Genomic DNA, 24588 nt, shown 5'->3' with positions numbered 1-24588 from the left:
ATAATAACTCTAAGTAACATTCGTCTATACATTTGACTTAACTAATTTTTGTCCTATTTTGTGTTCGTGTAAGTCATATTAGTATAGTTACTGCATGCCATATTTTGTATTATCGATGTTACAAATGAATTCTGTATACATACAAATGTATACTGATCGGCTGTATGGCCTAAAGTGAATAACAAGAGGCCCATTGGTCCTGTATCGCTCACCTGGTTGGATTAGACCAAATGTCAAAATAATGTCCATGTTCATGTTCAATTCGTTTTATTTGTCAATCTCAAACAATGCTATATATGGTTATTGTGTGGGGATCCCAACTGCTTTAAAGAAATAACAAAGTCAAGACTCTCTAAGGGTCTGAAAGACCTCTAGAATTGTTTTTAGAACATCCATTCATAACTTTATGACTAGTAGCGATTTAAAGAATTACCTCTATTTCCCCTATGGGCCCCGCCCGTTTGGCCCCTCAGGGGTCAGAAACACCATTTATGCTAAATCTGTTCCTCTTCCCCCAATGATGTTTCTGACCAAATTGGGTTCAAATCCATTCATAACTTTATGACTAGTAGCGATTTAAAGGAATTACCTCTATTTCCCCTATGGGGCCCCCGCCCATTTGGCCCCTCAGGGGTCAGAGTCACCATTTATGCAAAATCTGTTCCCCTCCCCCCAAGGATGTTTCTCACTAAATTGGGTTCAAATCCATTGATAACTTTATGACTAGTAGCGAATTGAAGGATTACCTCTATTTCCCCTATGGGGCCCCGCCCCTTGGGGGTCAGAGTCACCATTTATTCAAAATCTGTTCCCCGTTCCCAAAGGATGTTTCTGACCAAATTTGGTCGAAATCCAATAAGAACTTTTTGACTAGTAGCGATTTGAAGGAAATGTTGACGGACGACGGACGGACGACGGACGCCGCACCATGGCATAAGCTCACCAGACCTTCGGTCCAGGTGAGCTAAAAAATTGAATTGAAATTGAACATAATATTGTAAGCTTATACATCTCATTAGTTTAACAAAATAATATTCAACTATTAACTTTTTCTGCCCTTTTTTTAAAAGCTAAATGGATAAATTTACCAGTTTTATTTAGTTCTTTTACATTATTCACACTTAATAATTTGACTAATTTGAAAACACTTGGCTTTCTGTAATAATAATTTTTAATATATTTTTGACGAAGATCAGAGTAAAATGGACATTGCAGTAAAAAATGATACTCGTCTTCAATTTCCTCTAAATTACAACAAGCGCATAATCTGTTAGCCCTAGGAACATTATGTTTTCTGCCATACTCTATATTTAAATTATGCGACGAAAGTCTTAATTTAGCTAGACACTTTTTAAAAATACTATCAATGGGCTTACTTAGATAAAATTGTAAACAAAAATTATCGACTAAATGTTTATATACTACTCGTGATGTAGCATTAATTCTATTAATGCTTTCTTGCTGATACACATCCTTAATTCTATTTTCTATAACACTATAAGTATAACAATCAGTTGCAGTATCATGCCAGAGATAAGAAAGACCTACTTTAGCCCTGCAGGTAAGGCGTAAGAATTGTACCTGCTGCCCCCATTGCATGATCGTAAGAGGCGACTAAATTTGGGATCTTATCTTTTCTCTTCTTTCTTAACAACTTTCTTCTTCCTAACGTCTCCCTTGACACTGCCTCACTTTTGGCCTTTAGTTGAGCGTTCGCCCCTGTGAGGAAGGCTTTGGGTTCTGTCCCCTAGCCGAGACATACCAGAGTCTTTAAAAATGGTAGTTGCTACTCCTGCTTAGCGCTCAGCATATTTGGAGTGGGAAGACTGGTTGGCCCGTTGTCAGTATAATGTGACCGGGGGGGTGTGCTGCTGGGTGTCTTCGGCAGTATGCTTCAGTGAGGTAGCACTTTAAATCGGCAAAAGTTCCGGCCTATCACAAGGAGACTTAACACGAACATACCGCCGCCTCCCAAAACACACATACGCACTCACCACACGCATGCATGTCGCACGCACGGGAGGCCGTCCTTAAATGACCTTAGCTGTTAATAGGACGTTAAACAAAATAAACCAAACCAAACCAAACCTACTTTATCAAGTTCATTTTCAATGTTAATTATACATTCATCATTCGACACAATTCTCTGTTCCAAACATGCTTTTAATATACAATTTGAAGTACTTTTCAGTTTAAGCCAATACTTATTTTTTTTAGTTTCATGGTAATATATAATGGGAATCTGCCCAACTCCAAATACAGAAAATCATTACATGTAGATTTATTAACTCCAAGTAAACTTTTACAAAAGATAGTACAGCTGTATGTACTTTTTCTACGTCTGGTGCTTTATGATGCCCCCATATTTCACTTGCATATCCTAATATACTATTTATATATGTATCAAACACAGAACATTGTGTCTTAATATTAAATGAGTGACTTTTCAGAGATACACCCCTCCCGTGGATCTGACAAAGTAATCCCGTAGCAGCTCCCGCCTGCGGTGTGACCGGTAATTGTATTGGTTTATGCATGTAACAACTTGACATGTCCTTGTTAATTGATATATATAACATATTGCAACCTGGAATAAAATACAAATACAAACTTACTATTTCATTAGTTACGATTATTCCTTCAGTTACAGTTTCAGTTCAGTAATAAGAACGTTTAATAACATCGGACATTTTGTGTTCTAAAATAAATACGAAATTAAACAACATACAACTTAAATACGAATATTATTTTCTTCTAACATAAATAGTTTTAATGAGTGACCAGGGGAGCCCGCGTGTTCGGCTAATCTAGCTAGACCACTGTGTGCGAACTCAACTGTACGGTTACCGGATGTTGCGATAGCTGAAGCGGTTGAAAATGGCTGCTGATTGCAGAGGTGAGAAGAAAATAACAATTATGTACCGATAAAGAGGGAATTGATACAAAGAATAAGTTTTGGTACATGTTTAGATATCAATCTTGCCCTGAGACTATCGGCATGTCTTTTAACTATAATCAAACAATCGCAAGGATTAAAAATCACTTGCTCCTCATCGAAAATTTCATCTGAAAGATGTTGTTATTTTCATTTCTATCCTATCGTTATGTGTTATGTCTTCTATTTTAGTTCTGAAACGAAAGTTTGAACTCCGATTATTCTATATCACCATTCCTACACGATATAATATTATGCAAACTTACATTTTACCAGAAAAAATGCATGGAGTTGAATGCGGGAATATGTACGGGTTGTTATGGAAGTACTGTAAGGGTTGTAGCGATTTATGAAAAATGAACTGTACGGGTAAGTGTGATGGTTATCGATGCATTATAAGTAGTCTGAGCCACACTCTCAATGTCCACGATGATTTTGTAATTTATTCGATATTGAAAAATGTTTCTAATGGGATTTCGTGTTTACCGTTTCAGATCACAATGGAGTACCGTTGCTATTATTGTGATTTCAAATGTTTGCTGTTTGAAGACGTAATTGAGCACATTCAAACTTTACATGGACATTGTAGATCTTCTATGCCATTTAAGAATGTCAAGCAGTTATCGTTTGCTGCTAATACCTCTGAATATGAGGATGAAGATGATGGACATGATTTAAGCGCTTTCTTCCAAGAAATTTCTTTACTTGATTGTGACCGCTCCAAAGCTTTTCTACACAGACAGAAGATAATGACGAACTATATATATACAGTGGAACTTCGTTAACTCGAACTCGGATAACTCGAATACCCCGCTTAACTCGAAGTACCTCGCCGGTCCCGGCCGAATTCGATCTTTATCTTAGTAAAAAAAACTCGGATAATTCGAATTCGGATAACTCGAAAAACTCGGATAATACGAAGTAAAAATTTGGTCCCAACAATAAAAATCCTACTTGAAATGTTCGAATAACTCGAAGTATAATTTTCGTCGATCGGTGGCAAACGCCGACATTTTTTAAGAGCTAAATTCCGTTTGTAATACTGAACATATCGGCACTACTAACCTACATGCTATTATAAGTGTTTCATAAATTCATAAAATAAATTGTCGGTTGAATCTTATAACAACAAGTCTTGGTGATAAAAAGTACTGCTTTACTTACATCAGGTAATTTCCCAAGGCGGTCGCCGATATCAGTACACACGATAGTCAACAACTCATCTACCCGTTCGCTCAAGCGGAACTAATAATATAATCTCTGACACACCGGTAGATCTACCCGGCTGATGTTTTTACAGGTGTAGAAATGACACAGTCACCGGCGCCTATTAAATCTTTAAACTGCTGAAACAATAGCGTAATTACTGCCGAGGTGTTCAGAGTACAACTGTAACGGTCAGTGCTGTCTTCGGATAAAACGCCAACTCAGTTACAGTAACATTTTATACGCACATGCGCAGCCCAACTTCCGGTGCTAATACACATGGAGATGGCGTGGTTATCAATAAAAAGTAAGTAGGCCGATCAAACAGTATTTTATATATGTCCAATAAAAGGTAATGGTTCTGTTACGTTTTGTATGCAATCTGTGTTAAACTTAAACGGTTATTTGTTTTGACATTAATAACTTGTTATTTTGTCGAATTCCGTTTTATCGTTTACCTTTTGCAAACATAACTTGCACATCAGATCGTTATTGAAGTGACTAAGTGAAAGAAACTTTATCGTGACTGTATATCGGCAAAACTACACCAAATTACAAGTGACATAACGAAACATTACATATATATTTACATGTATTGACCAGTCTTCACACTAAACTGATGAGCGACAGAGCGAAGTTATAATGATTATATAATGTTGACAAATATTGACCAAACTTTTCACCAAAAACGATAACTCGCTTAATTCGAACACTCGGATAACTCGAAGTTTTTTCGTGGTCCCGTCGACTTCGAGTTAACGAAGTTCCACTGTATATATATATATATCACACTGATGCTCCAAGGCGTTAGTCAAACTTTAAAGGAAAACAACATGACAAATATGTAAAATATAACGACCTGCTAAACAGTAAAGCATTACCAATGAAAAACATCGCATTTCTTTTGTTTTCTGATGTTGTGGATTGGTACTCCCATGACAATACTCACGCTATGCGGTATTCTGCCGTGGTGAAACAGTTTTGGAGAACAGGATTGAAACTGTTCAAAGGGAAATTCCTGAGATTTATGGGGGTGGGGGGTAGGAAGAATCAGGGGGGGGGGGGGGAGGGGGGGGGGAGGGGGTGGTTGGAAGAATCAGGATTTAAATCAGAAGGGATAAACCAGTTCACCACAGGATGCGAAAAAAAATTTGCTGTTCCACATCATTCATGTTTAGAGAATATAGAGCTGTCACAAAAACTAAGAAATGTAAAGCCAGGAATATTGCACGAGATGATAGAAATGGCAAAACTGAACGACGTGTAGCAGCACAATACATTCAAACTCTGTATCGACGGTAAAAAGAATCAATGGATCAGAAAGAAGGTGATGTAAATATACGGGGCTATGAAACAGAACCTTCATTGTCACAACGGAAAGATGAACTACAGAGAGACAAAATGCTAATTGAAACATTTGCAAATTTATTGGAATCACTTGATGCAAGGGGTGTGACATACCTTTCCGAAATGTTTTCAGAACAGAAGAAGCAAGTTCGCAAGATTGGTAGGGACATATTGCAAATGTTCAGCAAGCGTGTTTGCAAACTGCGGACTGTAAGGCAAAGGAAGGTTGTCACGTTGACAAAGTTACAAACGGCATGTGCAACACCACTGTTGAAAGAAAAGTATACATATGCCATATGTACCATCAAAACCCATGTTTACAGATTGAATATGGCCATCAGTAGGACTATGAATGCGTTTGAGTATAGTCGCTGAATGCAACGACATGAAACACGTGTATCAACGTGGGCAAAATTGTAATTTACCCGCCCAAGAGACCTACATTTGCTTGACAGGACCTAATGGAATTAGAAGCGGAGATGATCTCATAAACCCGTCCTCCATTAAGCAATGAACAGATGTCTGGCAAGACACGCGAAAGAACGCCAAAGTGACAGGAAGGGGGGAACGTATGCTATTGAAATAAAATGTCCCTTTCCAGGTCAACTATTCAAAACACCAGTTGTTTACTCATTACCATGGTATTACGTCGTTCAAATTATGTTCGTTTTGCAAACACAGAGTTTACTATTTCTATGCTACAACACGGAAAGCACAACGACATTCCTAGCGAAATTCGACCATGAACTGTTTCGACATTTTTGCCTTGCTCGAGAGATTGTACGGTCAGGAAAGTTTACCTCCAAAGAAACTACCAGACATTTTCTTGACACGCGGATGTATTAAATTGTGTATGCTGTACGTACACTACTAGGTAAAAATCTTGGTGCATACACAAATCACAACACACCGTCCAGTCACATCGCTATAGGCCGTACACAATCCTAGATTTGTTTGTGTGACAACCCGTACAGTCGTTGCTAACTTTATTTCGATATTTTGCAAAACGTAGTCAAGACAGAATCATGCTCAATGTCATTGTCAATGCACGAGACGTATATATTTCAACTCAAACAGTCAGAAAGTTATATATTATCCGTGTTTATCTGTAAAATGTGCAAATATGATGCGACAGTCACATCGACAGCTGATTTCACGCAGAGTTTTGATATAAAAGTATCATTTCCCATGTGTATTTTTAACTTATAAATCTACATAATATCAAGAGTTTATTTAGGAGACACCGTAACGCTGGGGTATGTACAATACAGAATATAACTACCTAATTTCAGCTTTAAAACTTATCTCGCTCTCTGCTTTTTACGTTACCGCCTCGCTTCAGCTATCGCAACATCCGGTAGCCGTACAGTTGAGTTCGCACACAGTGTAGACACTCGCTCGATAAAGTTTATTTATCAATCTCCTGCAAATCAAATTGAATATATAGAGGTTACACAACGAGTGGTTGTTGGATATGGAATTTATTTCACACGAGTAAGTTATTTTTTAAAAGTTACAAAAGACACGAGCTTTAGCGAGTGTTTTTTGTAACTTTTAAAAAATAACTTACTCGTGTGAAATAAATTCCATATCCAACAATTTCGAGTCGTGTGACCTGTTTCTACCACAATAATATCGGCTTGAATCAAAGGGAAACGTGGCCAAGTATAATTTCGCGTATGCAAATAAAGTGTACCGGTGACGTCCGGGACCCGATGATGTGACGTCATTAGATTATTGATGACGTCAATAACAATTGCAGCTTGGGTCAAAGTTCACCGTGTTAGCCAATCGAAATGCGTACAGAGTTTATACCACGTGTGGTATAAACAGATTGTTAATCAACAGCTGTAATGATTAACTGATGGTCTGAGAGTTGAATAACACGGGGTATTGTGGTAGAAATAGAGGTTACACAACGAGTGGTTGTTGGATATGGAATTTATTTCACACGAGTAAGTTATTTTTTAAAAGTTACAAAAGACACGAGCTTTAGCGAGTGTTTTTTGCAACTTTTAAAAAATAACTTACGAGTGTGAAATAAATTCCATATCCAACAATTTCGAGTCGTGTGACCTGTTTCTACCACAATAATATCGGCTTGAATCAAAGGGAAACGTGGCCAAGTATAATTTCGCGTATGCAAATAAAGTGTACCGGTGACGTCCGGGACCCGATGATGTGACGTCATTAGATTATTGATGACGTCAATAACAATTGCAGCTTGGGTCAAAGTTCACCGTGTTAGCCATTCGAAATGCGTACAGAGTTTATACCACGTGTGGTATAAACAGATTGTTAATCAACAGCTGTAATGATTAACTGATGGTCTGAGAGTTGAATAACACGGGGTATTGTGGTAGAAATAGAGGTTACACAACGAGTGGTTGTTGGATATGGAATTTATTTCACACGAGTAAGTTATTTTTTAAAAGTTACAAAAGACACGAGCTTTAGCGAGTGTTTTTTGCAACTTTTAAAAAATAACTTACGAGTGTGAAATAAATTCCATATCCAACAATTTCGAGTCGTGTGACCTGTTTCTACCACAATAATATCGGCTTGAATCAAAGGGAAACGTGGCCAAGTATAATTTCGCGTATGCAAATAAAGTGTACCGGTGACGTCCGGGACCCGGTGATGTGACGTCATTAGATTATTGATGACGTCAATAACAATTGCAGCTTGGGTCAAAGTTCACCGTGTTAGCCAATCGAAATGCGTACAGAGTTTATACCACGTGTGGTATAAACAGATTGTTAATCAACAGCTGTAATGATTAACTGATGGTCTGAGAGTTGAATAACACATGTACAGGGTATTGTGGTAGAAAACGCATTATGACAGATTTAACTCTTACGTAATAACTCCGTTGCTATATCTGATAAAAATTTAAAAATCGAAATAGTATGCAAGTCACTAGTTTTTGAACCTTTAATAAATTTTTATTTGCTGTATTTACTTTTGTTTTTTGTTTGTATAAATAGGAGAAAGTCGGACAACTTGGACCTTCCCTAATGTGTATAGCACGTTTTCAGACGTTTTGGGGGGCTAGATTCTGAAAATGTGCTTTCTACTATAGGGGAGGTCCAAATACATGTATACTGTAACTAATTCTCAAGTCCCTGTGGTCATCGCCCCTTAGGACAGTCGAAAATATATAATTATGTACACGTGACAGTTATATTCTGCATGTGCTACAAATAAACAATAATATTCATAAGTGAATTGCAACAACTCCGGCCCACTTAGAGCTGATAAGGAAATGCAAGGGCTATTTTAATTTTAATGAGGCAAATTAAAGTATAAATGGGTCCAGTCCGCGAACTCGGGAATTCGCTTGTGTGCAGCAATATCCGCATGCAAATTAGGACAAACCCCGGATGCAGACGAAAACAATGGCAGTTGAAACAGGTGATGTTGATGTTGAGGTGAGAAAACAATGTGATTATGGACTCGGTAAGTTAAATATTAAACGTAAATACGTTATGATTTCATATCCAAACTTATCAATGTATGTATATAACTAAAACATCACAGATAATGATGAAATAAGTTTTTTTTTTAATTTCCTCGGAAGACTAGCCTATTTCGTGTGACTGGCACGGGATGCTTATTTCTTTTTTTTCTCGAACAATATTCGTACGAAAAAGCGTGTATTAGATGTTCAAACTGTCGTTGAGCAGTTTTGATATTAGACATTGGATTCGTCCTATAGCTACTTCAGCTAGATGTAGAATTCTAGATCTCGAGCTTTAAATTCTTTCTTTTCTTTTTCATTCTGACGGCATCGTTATATAATAAGGCGCTCGTCACAAGTTTCTCGCCTTTGAGTTCCTTTGAACCAATATGGCCAGTACATGGCCTGGGGCTTGTCGTGTATGATAAAATAATAAGAAACAAACAGAAATGTTCATTAAAGAATTTTATTCTTTACTTATATTTTTATATCGCAACAATTTCATTCAACATATACAAATAATTTATAAGAAGACATTACTCTGTTAAACTGTTACAACTTTCAACAAAAAATTAAACATACAATGTTTGTTTTTATATTTGTATAGATCTGTGTCATAATGACTTTCTTGTTAAAAACTTTGTTAGATCATTTCTGAGTTTCTGAATAATCTTAAGTACAAGTACAGGTAATGAATTTGAATTAGTTTAGGTAAGAACATGAAGTATTGTTTAACATTCTGATATTAGGTTAAATAGACAGATTTTTAAACATATTTGGAAGGAAATGTATTATAGTTATTTTTTTTTATTAAATGTTGCTGTAAGTATTCAAAGTCACACACATACCTGGATTTCTTTTTAAAATAAAATGTTGAAACGCATTGACCGATTTCAGTACTTTCAGTCCAAAAAGCTCAAATGAAAAAATGACAAATGATATTTAAGTGTATAGTAATAGAGATATTAGCTGGTTCATTTTTAAAATACAATAATTATTATATATCTGTATATTGCAGTTGTTTGGTGGAGATCCCAAATTCATCATACAAATGATACTATTTATTGATTCTGCTGGAAATTCACGAAAAAAAAAAAATAATAAAAAAAATATATCCCAAATTCATCATACAAATGATACTATTTATTAATTCTGCTGGAAATTCACGCAAAAAAAAAAAAAAAAAAAAATATATCCCAAATTCATCATTCAAATGATACTATTTATTAATTCTGCTGGAAATTCACGAAAAAAAAAATCTCAAACACAAAGTTAACATTATATTAAATGCTTGATTCTGAAGTGGATTTCTTTATTATCAATTTTTGCAATAAACCTAAATATCAAATATATCAAATTTGGATTTCTTTCTTTCTATCTTCAAAAGCAATCACAATTTGAATTCATAATTTGTTGTTATTCACTATCCTGGATTTCTTATGCATAGTTGTAAGTATCAAATATATTTCCAAATAATATTTCTAAAGAACACAAATTAAATGCTTCATTTATAGATCTAAATTTTCTTTCAAAACCAGCAAATGTTGTTGTCTTACTACTTTTCAAAAGTTTCTGGTTAAATGTGAAAGGTTTTTAAAAGCTTTTGAAGATCTATGCAATATCAAAACAATGTTTTTGTTGTGACGATTGATAAGGTCAGCTGAGCTAATGAAAATAAAACACTTTACAGAAATTAATGGTTAAGGACTCGAAAAATTGCAATAAAATAAAAACAAAAAAACAACTTAATACCACACAATTGTTTTATATAGTGGCAGAACAGAAGCTCTGATTTTTAACAAGTTAAAAGATGTGGAGCGAGTATTGACACTTAACAAAACTTATATCTTAATTGGACAAGACAACTAGAGCTGTCATGATACAATGTATAAATCAAATTAAAATAAAACTAGAGTTTTTAGAGTTAAGAGTTCTACAGCACAAAGTTATCATTTTTTCAAAAAATACCATAAAAATTTAACATTGGAATTCAATGTAGGTACAAAAAGCACCTGTTCATATAAGAATTGTATAATTTGACTAGTACAGTTGTAGCTGAGGAAGCTACAGTGCAGAAAACTGAATTGTCTCCCCTTAATCCTAAAGCGTTAATAATGCTTCACATCTTTTGTGATAGCAGTTTTCCCCAGTTAATGCAGCAGATTAAATTCCTTCATGACCGTGATGAAATGTTCTTTCCTATGAGAGAATTAGTTTTATATTAATAGATATTATAATTGAAAGCCTATTGTTGGTACAACTTATCTAGCTGGATGTACACAGTAAACAAACATCAGTTTTGAATGATATCTTTCAAATATCTGATGTTTCCTTTAAACAAGTTGAAGGTTGTTTTATTTTTCAGGGTATAAATCTTTTAATACACCAGGTGAAACAGTCAGTTTATGCCAAATTTTTTTCAAACAGTTACCATGATTTTTATATCATTACAGAAACATTAGGTAGACAAACTGGACTTTCTCTAGAGTATCGTCACATTTTAGGACAGTATTAGGTCAAATAAAAGACTTAGCCTAATTAAAACCAAGCTTCTGGAGTAAAACACCCAATTCTCAGTAAATTTAAATGTAGCTAATTTTGATAAAGAAATGTATCTCCTACATGTAGGTATTTGGTTTATGCACAATAAAATCAATGTCATAAGTTAAATTAGCATGTTGACAGTGTATATTCGTTGCAATGCAGTTTAGAACATCATTAATTCATAGTTAAAAATATCACAGTTTCAATAAAACACCACCAGCTCTCAATTGTTCACAACACTGATAGCTTCACACACATTTTAAAATTTTAATTTGTTTCACCAAAAATTTCTAAAATCAGAAACTCAAAACTACATGTCTAATGGAATTGAAATATCATTTAAAGATGAGGCATACTTTGAGAATTTTGAAAAGTTGATTAAAATTTTGAGTGAAGATTTAGAGACCTAAAATTTTGAGTTAAGATTGGTATGCTTATTTTAAAAGCATTAATAAGAAAGGAATATTATGAGCGTGATGTAAGTTGAGGGCACTGATTATTTCATTTTGATGTGTAAAGCTAACAATACTTGATACAATTGCCTCTGGTTGTATAGAACTTTTTATGTATGTGTGACCTGTTGTCAACTTAACTCGTTACCAACATTAGAATAACAAGTTTTAACCCAATTGGACACTTCTGACACTCTCTCTTTAAATCTCGTCTGGAAAAGTCTGAATATGGAATCTTTTTGAAACACGTCGATTAAAGGTTCATGTTTCCTAGCGAACTCTAGAAGCACATCCTCTGGTTGAAGCATCATGCTGAGTCTGACTAATGACTCGACGATTGTCCTTGGAAATATACAAAATGTCTGTAGCATGTCACGGTGGAATTTGATAAATTTTTCTCCACCATAACCATTGCCATTATGGTACATTAAATCATACGCGTCTAGAAGTCCACTTTCATTGTCTATTAACCACAGTTTGGACGTTTTTATGGATTTTCTGAGATTTCTAATATTTTCAGATATGATGCTTGGCTTTTTCTCCTTGTAAGCTGCATCCTGCATGCTGGCAACCCTGTAACATATACGAACATCAAATAGTAGATTTAAAAAAAAAAATTGTGAAAATGTTGCTCTTAAAATTAATTCAGTTCAATAAAAATCTATATCCAAGGACATTGTATGAAATTTTCTCATTGATAAACATCCCCTTTTCTTGAATGTAATTAATTTGATTTCAGAATTTTTGTAAGACAGGACATATTTTCAATAATTATGAGTACAAATCTATGGTTTAAATAGCGTTTTCTACACACTCAAGATAATAGTTAATTATCCAAGTTTAACAAATAATATAACAATAAATTGGTGCAATCACAATACAGGCCATTGCTCAAAATCGGTCACAAACTAGAAATATCGTAATCTTGAATAAGAGAAAAACTGCTGAAATACGATTACCACTTGTACAACTACAGTATTTTATGGTAAGTTTATCCATATTTACGTACCTGTCGTAGTTGCCGGTGAGGTAGTCAAATATAATCATGCCTCCCCACTGGAATAGTTGTGACAGCTGAGATGTGGTGAGGTTGGAATTCTTTAATGATGCTCGGTTTATCACAGATTTCTGCTCGTATTTGTTCAGAATAAACTGAGGTATTTTGACTAGAGAGCTGAAAATAAATCGGAAAATGTTGTTAAGCATGTTGTCAGGAGAATAAGGATGGTTTCTGATAGTATTTTAACTTTCCTTCCTGTCACAACGCCGAATATGGTCAAATCTGATGTGATATCATACATTTATTAAAATTATTTTGTTATGATGTGAGAACTTGACAAAATATGAAAATGAAATCTGTAAACTAGCTTGTTGACCATCAATTCCAGAAAGACGGTTTATTTTTCCGATAAAACTTGCTTTTATAAAGTCTGACAGATTTACTGAGCTGTAACTTGAAGATAAAGAAAAGCTATTTCAAGGGGAAAAATTAGCAATTGCAATTATTTGTGAATTCTGAATTTTTTATCTGAATGGAGTTCAATATCTTGCCCCAACACTGAACATGGTCATATAATTATTCTTTATCAAGTTTCTTAACATCATTCTCAAAAGATTTATTTTGAAAATCATTCCCTAACAAATCATTATGCTTTAATCGTGTAGCTTAATAAAAATGTGTTCATATCAATTAGAATTTGAAATATTTGTCAATTTACCGAGAGCTGTCCATGTTAGGTATCCATTGGATAAGGGCGACGACCTTGCCATCTTTCCAGTCCACACGGCTGTAGTTGGTAGTCTGCCATCTAGGGGAAGTCTGGTTTGTGATGGACAGGACAACTGCTGGCACGTTGTCGAGTCCCAGGAGCCGAGACAGGTAGAATGAAAGCACCTCACCTGTTGGACAGGATAGACAATGTACTTGTCAGGTGAGTGAGTTAGTCGTTGATTATTATCGTTTTACTTTGTGTTATTATCAGACTCTTTATTTACTTTTACCGAATCATTGTTTTATTTACTTGTTTTATGTTGGGTAGCTTACATTATTTTCAGCTTAGCAAAAGAAAATTTAGAATTCTGAATTTTTGATTAATGTATAATCAACGATGCGGAAAATTAAATACCATTTGAAAACTTAAGGATATTTGCGGTGATTTCTTTGATAAAGAATATGCCATTTCACGTCAGAAAAATAAAGTGGAACATGTTGGTTTGATTTATTTGAATAAGAGGGAAAGTAAAGATAGATTTATATTTTAATGATTTGACTGGATGACTAATTATTCACCATGATGAAAGACTTGAAGAGTTCACAATAAAGATGTTGATGTATTTTAATTCTTACCGAGCACCATTTTGTTGTGAGGCTCCCGATACCTGGCACACATGTGTCTGCCATCCTCCAGGGTGACAAAGCCGTTTTTAGGGCGTCCACATTTGTCCCAGGCTGGAGGGTCAAGGTATTCCACTCTCTGTTCGCGTACTGACGATATATAGTCCAGTGTTTCTTGGAATGTGTGACCTATGTATGGAAAAATAGTGTTGTACACTGGTTAGACTCTAGAGATATTAATTAATAATTAATTATGTGAATGATAAATAATTGATAATATATACTTAGATCATGTATAGAAGTTCATGAAAAGGCCACAATGACAATTAACTTCAATATAATTTCTTGAAATGAAATATGTTAAAATTTCTTTTTCTTCATATGCAAACCTAAAAAAAATTTAAGAAAGTTTAAATTTAGCAGTTACTAAAGCAGTTAATAAATAGTGTTCAAAATATATTGCTATTTAAGATTCTAAAGATAAACTATATGCAATATTTAATTTTTGTATATGGGAGATAACTCTGGTTATACTAAAATATTTTGGTTGTGCTAAGGGGAGACCACTCATGTGGTCTTGAATCAATCCATACTTGTATCACTGATCTCTCACTATTTATCACCATGTTTCTTACTATATAACACTTATAATTAGATGACAAGTCTTTGATGTAATGGGTTGAAGGATCTTTATATTATAAGTTTATGTGTATCTGCTCCATATAACAATCTTTGTGTCACTATTAACACTGTGTCTACAAAATCAGTTAATTGCATGGAGAGCAACGCCAATTTCTACTAAGTATGGTAGTGTGCGTCAATTTGGTGATGGTGCGCTACACACAGGAAGTTATATTTGATGTGTCATAACTCAATAATCGAGGTGATTTTGCTTTTGATGTCAAGTAGCAGACAAAATGCTTTCAAACAGAAGATGATAAAAAACCTCCTGCCATTTTTGTGCCATTAACAAATAGCCTGGTTATAATTTCTCACAAATTCTACATGAAAATAAGTTCATCAGGCAGAACATTACATAAAATTGTTAGGAGATTGATTTCAGGCGCTGGATGTATTTTATTTAGCATATTTACTTGTGTGTGGCCTACTTTGTAGCCCTATTTATCAAATATATGTTTTTTTGCCTATCAAAGGTAGCTGGGCTTCCCACATATGGAATTCATCAAAATTGGAGGGGTTTGGTAGAAGAGCAAATTGGCCATTATGTTTTTTTGGTACGGAAATTAAGTTTTTTTAAAGTGTCAAAACCACAATATTTCTAATGAATGCCAGTCCTCTGCTTCTGGCTGATTCAACTTTTGATAAACACATGTGGCCTAGCGAAGTTTATTGGTAATGAGAGAACAGATTTTAATTGACGAGAGAGATACAGGGAGACATGGAATGACATATTAAAAGGTTATACAACTTTTAAGTCAAGTGTTTCGTCATTAATTTACTAATCTTAAAATTCTGTTTAATTCATCAATTTGATTCTGATGTTGAAATAAATTCCTGTTGGTCAAGCATAAGATATTGCAGCAGTAAAATTAATTTGTATTGTAAATTTCTGCCAAGTTACTTTTATTTTAGAAAATTATTGTTATGAATGAGATCAGATTATTACTGGTACATCTCCATAACAGTACATATTTATGGTCTATTATCTAGTAGAATTAATTACATCCTTAACGGCGCCTATCTACCTCAGGGCCAGCAAATCCTCAATATAAATAACGTATTTATTTAAAAGATATCAGGATAATTGAAATGGGAAAATTACTTTCCTCCTATATACAGTTATCAATTTTAACAATTGCTGATTTTAAAAAGATTTAAATGTAACATGTAATCTCAAAATTTCCATTTTGGTTTTTATTTCGATATTTAAATGTATCTTGTGGTGGGTATCAGAGGAGAATCTGAGGCCCGACCTTAAAGATTACAGGATTGGTGCTGTAATTAGAGGATAAATCCCTCCTCAAGCCACATCAGGGAATATAGTACTATCACATCACTCCGTACCATGTCCTTCTTAGAGACATAATCAGCTTTTAATGAATATGGATCATTGTGTATGTGTATAATACTGTATGTCTGTCATCAGAATATTGATTGATGGATGCTTTGCCCAGAATCCTCAACTACAGAGGCATTCTAGATGAGTATCAGTTCATTAGCACTAGATTCTGGGTTCTGTAGACTATAGAAATGCAACAGTCCCATTAGACAGCTTAGTCATTAGGATTTTGCTTCGGAATACTTGAATTTTAATAGACAACATTAACAGTTGAGGGTGTAATCATAAAAATGGTTTTGCGGTGGATTCCACATTAATTTTTAACACTTTTGAGGATCTACATAGTTGACATTTAATTGTATGATTGTAAAATATCCTGAATACAAAATGTAGTTGAATAATAGTACATTTTATGGGGAGGTAACTCTTGGTGAAATATAGCATGAATTATTTAAGGGATTAAAAGCATCATTTGTTTGTGAACTGCATCAATGATGTATCAATGTGTATAAATGAGGGAAATGTCCAAAGATGATCTTCTGTTACTTTGATGGGGAATATATCCCAGCAGGATGGATTAATTTATGATATACTGTAAATTGAATGTGATATCACAGAATTACTGCAATGCTGATGAGTAAATTTGAATCTGCCACAAAGTGGCTTTTATCAAATTTAGACAAGATCATGAAATTAAATAATTTTGTTCTTGTATTAACATCTGTCGCCACAGGCTTTTGGATTTGAACAGGACACATATTATGAAATGCAATAGTCTATTAGAAATTTTATATAAATGTTTGAAATGTTATTTTTATATTCATCTCTCGTTATGATTATGACGTCACATAATTACCCTTGTTATGACGTCATGGAAAACAACCTAGTAACTATGTTTAGATGAAATTAATGTATTTAGCATCACGAAGATTCAAAAGTGAAATTGTAATGCTTAAACCTGTGTGTTGTTCTAATTTATTTTTTTAACACAAACGACAAAAGAAGACAGTTTTATGACTTGAGTCCTGACTGGGCCTCGAACTCATGACCTACGACACCTAATTGCCTAGCCAGAAATAACCAAAGCTCATAGCATTGTGCCACATCTACGTTCTTAATATATACATATATACAGCTGTTTCAGAATGTCCTGTTTCAGTATGGTCCTTATCTATATAGATTTAAATTTAAATCAAATATACATGCATACTATTAATCAGGTAACAGATGTATAAATGTTTGTTTTGTAAGTTTGTATGAATAAAATTGATGTCTAGTATGTATAGGATCAAATTTCCTGTCATCCATAGAATCACATTTCTACTGATGTATTTGTGTAATCCAATATCAATATAAAGAACAAAAGAATTGAAGACAACATCTGTTATTTAATTTTATAGTAGTACCGTATTGTATTGAATAAAATTGAACTTTCGGTAATTAATTGATGTCAAATTTCTGGGGACTCAGCAAGCTCTTATTGCTTTTCATCAGTACCAATGTAGTTTCCTTTGATTCTTCATCGGAACAACAGGATTAGTTGTGTGATGTCATCAATATGTGTGTAAAATAAAATTAGTGATGTAAATTTACCCCAAGCAGAAGACTATCAATTTCTGTATGCATTTTTAGGTCTACAGACAGAACTGCACATGTGTGTAGATCATTTAGCTGGTATGTGTGTGTATGATGAGTTAATGTTGCGGAGTGGTAATTTGTCTTATAAAGAAACAAATTTGATGACTGTTTTTATTTATTTTCTTATTGGTATGAGTAAACTGTCCGTCAGTCAACAAAATAGATAATAAGTACAAATTTCAAATCAAAAGTGACAATATTTACTCCACTTAAGTGTACAGATATCTTGGGAATGTTACCAATGCTGCAGACAAATTTATCCCCTTTGTAAAAGACTTGTCTAATAAAAGTCTAAAGGAGTTTTTGCAAAAAAAATGTATTCTGTAAAAATTTGAAAATCTTTGGGTTCAGTGTTTATAACTTTTTGAATCTTTAGTTTGACCAATACTAACATATTACTCTGAAATAGTGTATGTGAATCTCTATCAAAAGTTGCTGAATGCCAAAATCTGGGCAAAAAACAAAAATATGAACTTGTGTATCTCTCCTTCATTGATAAGTTGCCATTTGAGCAAGTGCACTTAAAATTTTGTAGACAAGCTTGGGGATTTGGGAAAAAAGCAGTAAATTTTGCATCAAGAGCTGAGCAAGGACAATGCTAAATTGATTGGTTCAATATTAGATATAAAGATTTGCTGTGTTACTTGTCTAGAATCTTTCAAAACAATCTGTCCTTTCATCCGCTTGTTAAAGCCTTCATAAATGAAGCTGCCAGAATTTATGAAATTAGTTATTTTGAAAAAGACTATATGTATGTACTGATAACACAATGAAAAATAAAACTAAGAAAGTAGTTGAGGATTCAGTCCTCCCGAAACGGTTATTTGGTGATAAAGTTGGATCATTGAATGGTGATGATAAACTATTTATCAAGCAAGAATTTCAACAATTTCAACTGGGACCATATTTCTGCCGCATTAGTGATGCCAAGATCAAACTTTGTGAGAATGACTTAGAAATGGCTCATGATCGAGTATTCCATGAAACTTAAAAGTCTATAAAATTTGAAATAGTTTTGAACATAAAATGCACTTTCTCTATAGATGCATGTTCATTGTATGATAATGTTAGAAAAATACACCTCATTGAAATGAAATTATATGTGTCAGAAGATGAAAGTCTTATTACCATTTGCTAATAATTTGCAATTAAACAATAACTAAAAGTCATTCGGACTGAGGAGAGTGGGCTAACATCCAATATGTGATTTAACCCCACCTAGGACCAAATCTTTTATTGTGTACAAAATTGTCATTCAGATTTGAAATCCTATTTTCAAGTTCGTCTTTAATTTCTTTTAATTAGTAACCAATTTTAATCATGCCTAGTCTCTGCTTTGTTATTTTTTCGGCAGTGTTTTCTGTTCAGTTTGCTAATACCAGTCCTAAAGTCTATGAAAGTCGGAATTGGTGCTTTCACTAATGACAATGACCATCAGTTCCGGTGTCATGTGGGATTTGTATCCCCCATAGGATAAGTACCCGGATACTAAAACAGGCCATAGGATTAGTATCCGGGTACAATATTTGGCCATAGGATAAGTATCCGGATACAATAAATGGCCATAGGATAAGTATCCCCCCCATAGGAATTGTATCCCCCCCTAAAATTTATCATAAAGTAACAATGTAAGAATTTTGAAAATGTTTTTTTGACCGTTTAACTGCTTTAAAAGGTTGGAAAATAAAGTATTAACATATAATTTCATATTTTTTTTTCTCTTTAACTATTCAATAAAATTGATGAATTATTTCAAACTGTTAAAAATCATTTGAATTGTTGATCAACCCTGATATAGTCACTGAAGCAGTAATAATTAAAACTTAATATAAAGTCTGCCCTGTGTCACCTGGGGAAAGGTAAACCTGTTAGATGGCCCCAGGGAATATCTGTCATAGTTGACAGAGTGTTGTTTTAATCATTATTACCTATCACCTGTTCACCTATGTAGATGTTGCAGTGGGGTAAAAGAATATATCATTAAGTCATTCTTAAAAAGAACCTGAAACAACCAACATGAACTTTGAATTCATCAACCAAATCACAGATTTTCTTCTGGGTCCCACTGAAAAGAGGAAATGAATCATGATCTATGTGCTGTATAAAGATGTGTGATTTTAAATCACTAAAGTGATCATTACTTTAAATTTTGAGTTTCATTTCTAGTGAATTAAAGAATTGACTTGTTATTATGTATTTAGGACATTTTCAAATGACACAAATATATGTTCTCTCCAAAACTGTTAAAAATGTTCATGGTCTGAAGAATTGCATATACATGTACATGTAGATGCAATGAAAGTGATAAAGACGTGTTATCAAGTTTTTCTTTAAGTATTACTTCGTTCGTTAGGATCATACTCAACAATTTCATCATATGTAATAATGAATCAAAGTTAAACATACATTGCACACTTTATTTGTTAAATTGTGCTGACTGTTGAATTTATCTAGAAAAAAATACTTGAAAAGTCGGTGATAGGAACAGAAATCATCAAAAACTGCATTAACAGCTGATTTCTGTCTTCTTCAACTGGACTAGTTTATTGTTTTCAATCAGACAATCATCAGTTAGAACAAAGATTTTATAAACATGTATGTGAATGAATAAGTGTGTCTGAATACATACAGTTAATATTCAACCTAATCAATATTTTATAAGGATTTGTATCACCCCAACTTTATGTCAGTTAAACTGATTTCTATAGCCATAGGAATTGTATTCCCCCAACTTTATGTCATTTAAGCTGATTTCTATAGCTGTAGGAATTGTATCCCCCCTACTTTGTCATTTAAGCTGATTTCTATAGCCATAGGAATTGTATCCCCCCTACTTTATGTCATTTAAGCTGATTTCTATAGCTGTAGGAATTGTATCCCCCCTACTTTATGTCAGTTAAGCTGATTTCTATAGCCATAGGAATTGTATCCCCCCTACTTTATGTCATTTAAGCTGATTTCTATAGCTGTAGGAATTGTATCCCCACTACTATATGTCATTTAGGCTGATTTCTATAGCCATAGGATTTGTATCCCCCCTACTTTATGTCGGTTAAGCTGATTTCTATAGCCATAGGAATTGTATCCCCCCTACTTTATGTCAGTTAAACTGATTTCTATAGCCGTAGGATTTGTATCCCCCCTACTTTATGTCATTTAAGTTGATTTCTATAGCCATAGGAATTGTATCCCCCCTACTTTATGTCATTTAAGTTGATTTCTATAGCCATAGGAATTGTATCCCCCTACTTTATGTCATTTAAGCTGATTTCTATAGCCGTAGGATTTGTATCCCCCCTACTTTATGTCATTTAATCTGAATTCTATAGCCATAGGAATTGTATCCCCCCCTACTTTATGTCATATAAGCTGATTTCTATAGCTGTAGGAATTGTATCCCCCCTACTTTATGTCATTTAAGCTGATTTGTATAACCATAGGATTTGTATCCCCCCTACTTTATGTCATTTAAGCTGATTTCTATAGCTGTAGGAATTGTATCCCCCCTACTATATGTCATTTAGGCTGATTTCTATAGCCATAGGATTTGTATCCCCCCTACTTTATGTCGGTTAAGCTGATTTCTATAGCCATAGGAATTGTATCCCCCCTACTTTATGTCAGTTAAACTGATTTCTATATATAGCCGTAGGATTTGTATCCCCCCTACTTTATGTCAGTTAAGCTTATTTCTATAGCCATAGGATTTGTATCCCCCCAACATTATGTAAGTAACAAGATAGGCACGAGCATGGTCTAACAGTATTGCGGCGGTATACTGTAAATCACTTAGGTATATTTCGCGAGTACTAAATTTCGCGAACTCACATCATCCGACTTATATACTTTGTGGATATATAATTTCGCGGATATATAATTTTGCGAATTCTGACCTCAAAATGACTTTAAATTTACGAATGACGTTAACAGGTTGGCGATATTTCCATGTTGGTAGCCATTTTGTTGATGAGAGTCATGTGACGGTACAAGAAAAGTCATGTGATATCGATGTCTGTCTATACTGAATTGTATGTACCGTACCTGTATACGCCTCTAAGGCTATATACAAGTGTCATGCCCGTTCATATATAGTTTTTCTGCATTATTTAACTGACATGACCACGCCACAGATCTCCAATTTAAAGAAGAGGCCCATGGGGCTTGTATCCCTCACCTGGTTGGATTTGACCAAACGTCAAAATAATGTTCATGTTCAATTTGTTAATACACATACTCTCTAAGGGACTGAAAGACCCTACAGATTATTTTTACAACATAATTGTGTTTAAAGAGACTAATTCCCTTAGGGTGGGGAAAGACCCTTGGGCCTATTTTTACATAAGAATTGTGTATATCCCTTAATGTCCAGCGATGCTATACATAGTTATGGGATGATGGGTTACAGTAACCATTTATGCAAAATCTGTTCCCCTTTCACCAAGGATGTTTCTGACCAAATTGGGTTCAAATCCATTAAAAACTTAATGACTAGTAGCGATATAAAGACAGATCTCTATTTCCCCTATTTGGCCCCACCCTTCAAGCCCCTTGGGGGTCAGAGTCAATATTTATATAAACTCTCTTTCCCCCTTCCCCCAAGGATATTCCGGACCAAATTTGGTTCAAATCCATTCATAACTTATGATAAATAGCGATTTAAAGGATAAACCCCTATTTTCCCTATTGGGCCCCGCCCCTAATGCCCCTGGGGGTTCAGAGTAAAAATTTATACAAACTCTGTTCCCCTTCCCCCAAGGATGTTCCTGACAGAATCTGGTTAAAATCCATTAAAAATTTTTATGAATAGTAGCAATTTAAAGACTAATCTCTATTTCCCCTATTGGGCCCCGCACCTCAGACCCCTGGCGGGCCAGACCAACCGTTTATACAAAATTGGTTCCCCTTCACCCAAGGATGCTTCAGACCAAACATGGATCAAATCCCTTTATTCCTGCAGAAGAAGAAGGATTTTAAAGAATTTGCTATATTTCCCATATTGGGCCCCACCCCTAAGGCCCCTGGGGGGCCAGACCCACCGTTTATACAAAATTGGTTCCCCTTCACCCAAGGATGCTTCTGACCAAATTTGGTCAAAATCCACTGAGTAGTTTAGGACTAGTAGCGATTTAAAGGAAAAGTTGACGGACGGACGCCGCGCCATGCCATAAGCTAAAAATAGTAACCAAAGATAATTTGCCAGTCCCAATTACAGAAACAGTGAACAAACATGTAGAATCAAGTGATGTGAAGTACGACATACATGTATGTAAGCTTACATAAACAACAGCGCGGGTAATAAAGTACGACGTCTTCCGGGTGACCATCCGGGATCTTCGGGATGGGACCTTCTGCGCTTAAATGAACTAAATCGTCGTCTAGAAGGTATTGTAGTCCGAGTTCAACTACAATATTAGTGTTCAGCAGGTTTTTTGTGTGTGAAATTTTGGTGTTTATATAAAAATACACTCTAGATATATACTTTAATGGCGATGTCTGTTCACCAACTAAAGACTGGTAGATTAAAAATGGACGCCACTTATTCTTGTCATTCTTATATAAATATTCGCGAGGGATTTGAATTCGCGTTTGACTCTCCTCACGAATTAACGCGAAAATAAATCCCACGCGAAATGTAAGTGATTTACAGTACTCATATTGCTAATATTCTATGTATAATTCTATACTGAAACCACCTAAGGGTCACATCTTTTGTTGTGCAAAAAATAACATTTTGTTATCTTTATCTATAATATTATCTATATTGCCTTTTGTTATACTAATACTATCAAAACATGTAAACTAGCTATCTTGTTACTTTGATAGAACATGAGTTTACCCACCCGTTAGTGTTAGACCTTGTTTGTACCTATCTTGTTACTTTGATAGAAAATAAGTATGCCCAACCGTTACTGTTAGACCATGTTTGTACCTATCTTGTTACTTTGATAGAACATGAGTATGCCCACCCGTTACTGTTAGACCATGTTTGTACCTATCTTGTTACTTTGATAAAAGATGAGTATGCCCACCCCACCCGTTATTGTTAGACCATGTTTCATTACACCCCCGCAACGAAGTTAGGGGGGTATACTGGAATCAGGTTGTCCGTCCGTCCGTCTGTCTGTCGACACATGTTGTCCGGACAACTCCTCCTAAACCGATGGGCCGATTCCAATGAAACTTCACACAAATATAGAAGACCATGTGTAGATGTGCATGCCACTTTCATTTCCTCAAAATTATGGCTGCTATGGCAACTGGTCACTATATTACTGGGTTATCTTAGTTAGCCTCTAATAAACAGTTCCATTCAAGGTCACATGGGTCAAATAGGCTATAATCTTCAAACAACTTCTTCTCAATAACCAAGAGGCCCAGGGACTTGATATTGGGCCTGTAGCATGCTGGGGTGAAGAGCTACCAAGTTTATTCAACTTAATTACATTGACTTTCAGATGGGTCAAATAGGCTATTATCTTCAAAAACTTCTTCTCAAACACCAAGAGGCTCAGGTACTTGAGGTTGGGCCTGTCTGTAGCATGCTGGGGTGAAGGGCTACCAAAGTTTGTTCAAACGCATGACATTGACCTACATTCAAGGTCACAGGGGTGAAATATTTGTAAATCTTGCTATAGCCAAGAGTCACCAAGA

General features: G+C 34.8%; 1 protein-coding gene across 3 annotated transcripts in view; it reads right to left on the bottom strand.

Moving 5' to 3' along the window:
- Positions 1-9398: 9398 nt before the first annotated feature.
- LOC117335474 overlaps positions 9399-24588 on the bottom strand; it is a 116535-nt gene continuing 101345 nt past the window's right edge. For all 3 annotated transcript variants that reach the window (XM_033895491.1, XM_033895490.1, XM_033895492.1), the window contains 4 exons: positions 14292-14468; positions 13663-13843; positions 12954-13118; positions 9399-12517 (listed from right to left, as the gene is read on the bottom strand). In XM_033895491.1, the coding sequence (XP_033751382.1) occupies positions 12076-12517; positions 12954-13118; positions 13663-13843; positions 14292-14468 (965 nt within the window). In that variant the 3' untranslated portion in view covers positions 9399-12075. The remainder of the gene's footprint in view (positions 12518-12953; positions 13119-13662; positions 13844-14291; positions 14469-24588) is intronic.

The sequence above is a fragment of the Pecten maximus genome, chromosome 10 (assembly GCF_902652985.1).
Source record: "Pecten maximus chromosome 10, xPecMax1.1, whole genome shotgun sequence".
In the NCBI taxonomy this organism is placed as follows: Eukaryota; Metazoa; Mollusca; class Bivalvia; order Pectinida; family Pectinidae; genus Pecten; species Pecten maximus.
Note: the sequence above shows the minus strand (reverse complement) of the source record. Positions and strands in the feature narration are given on the sequence as shown.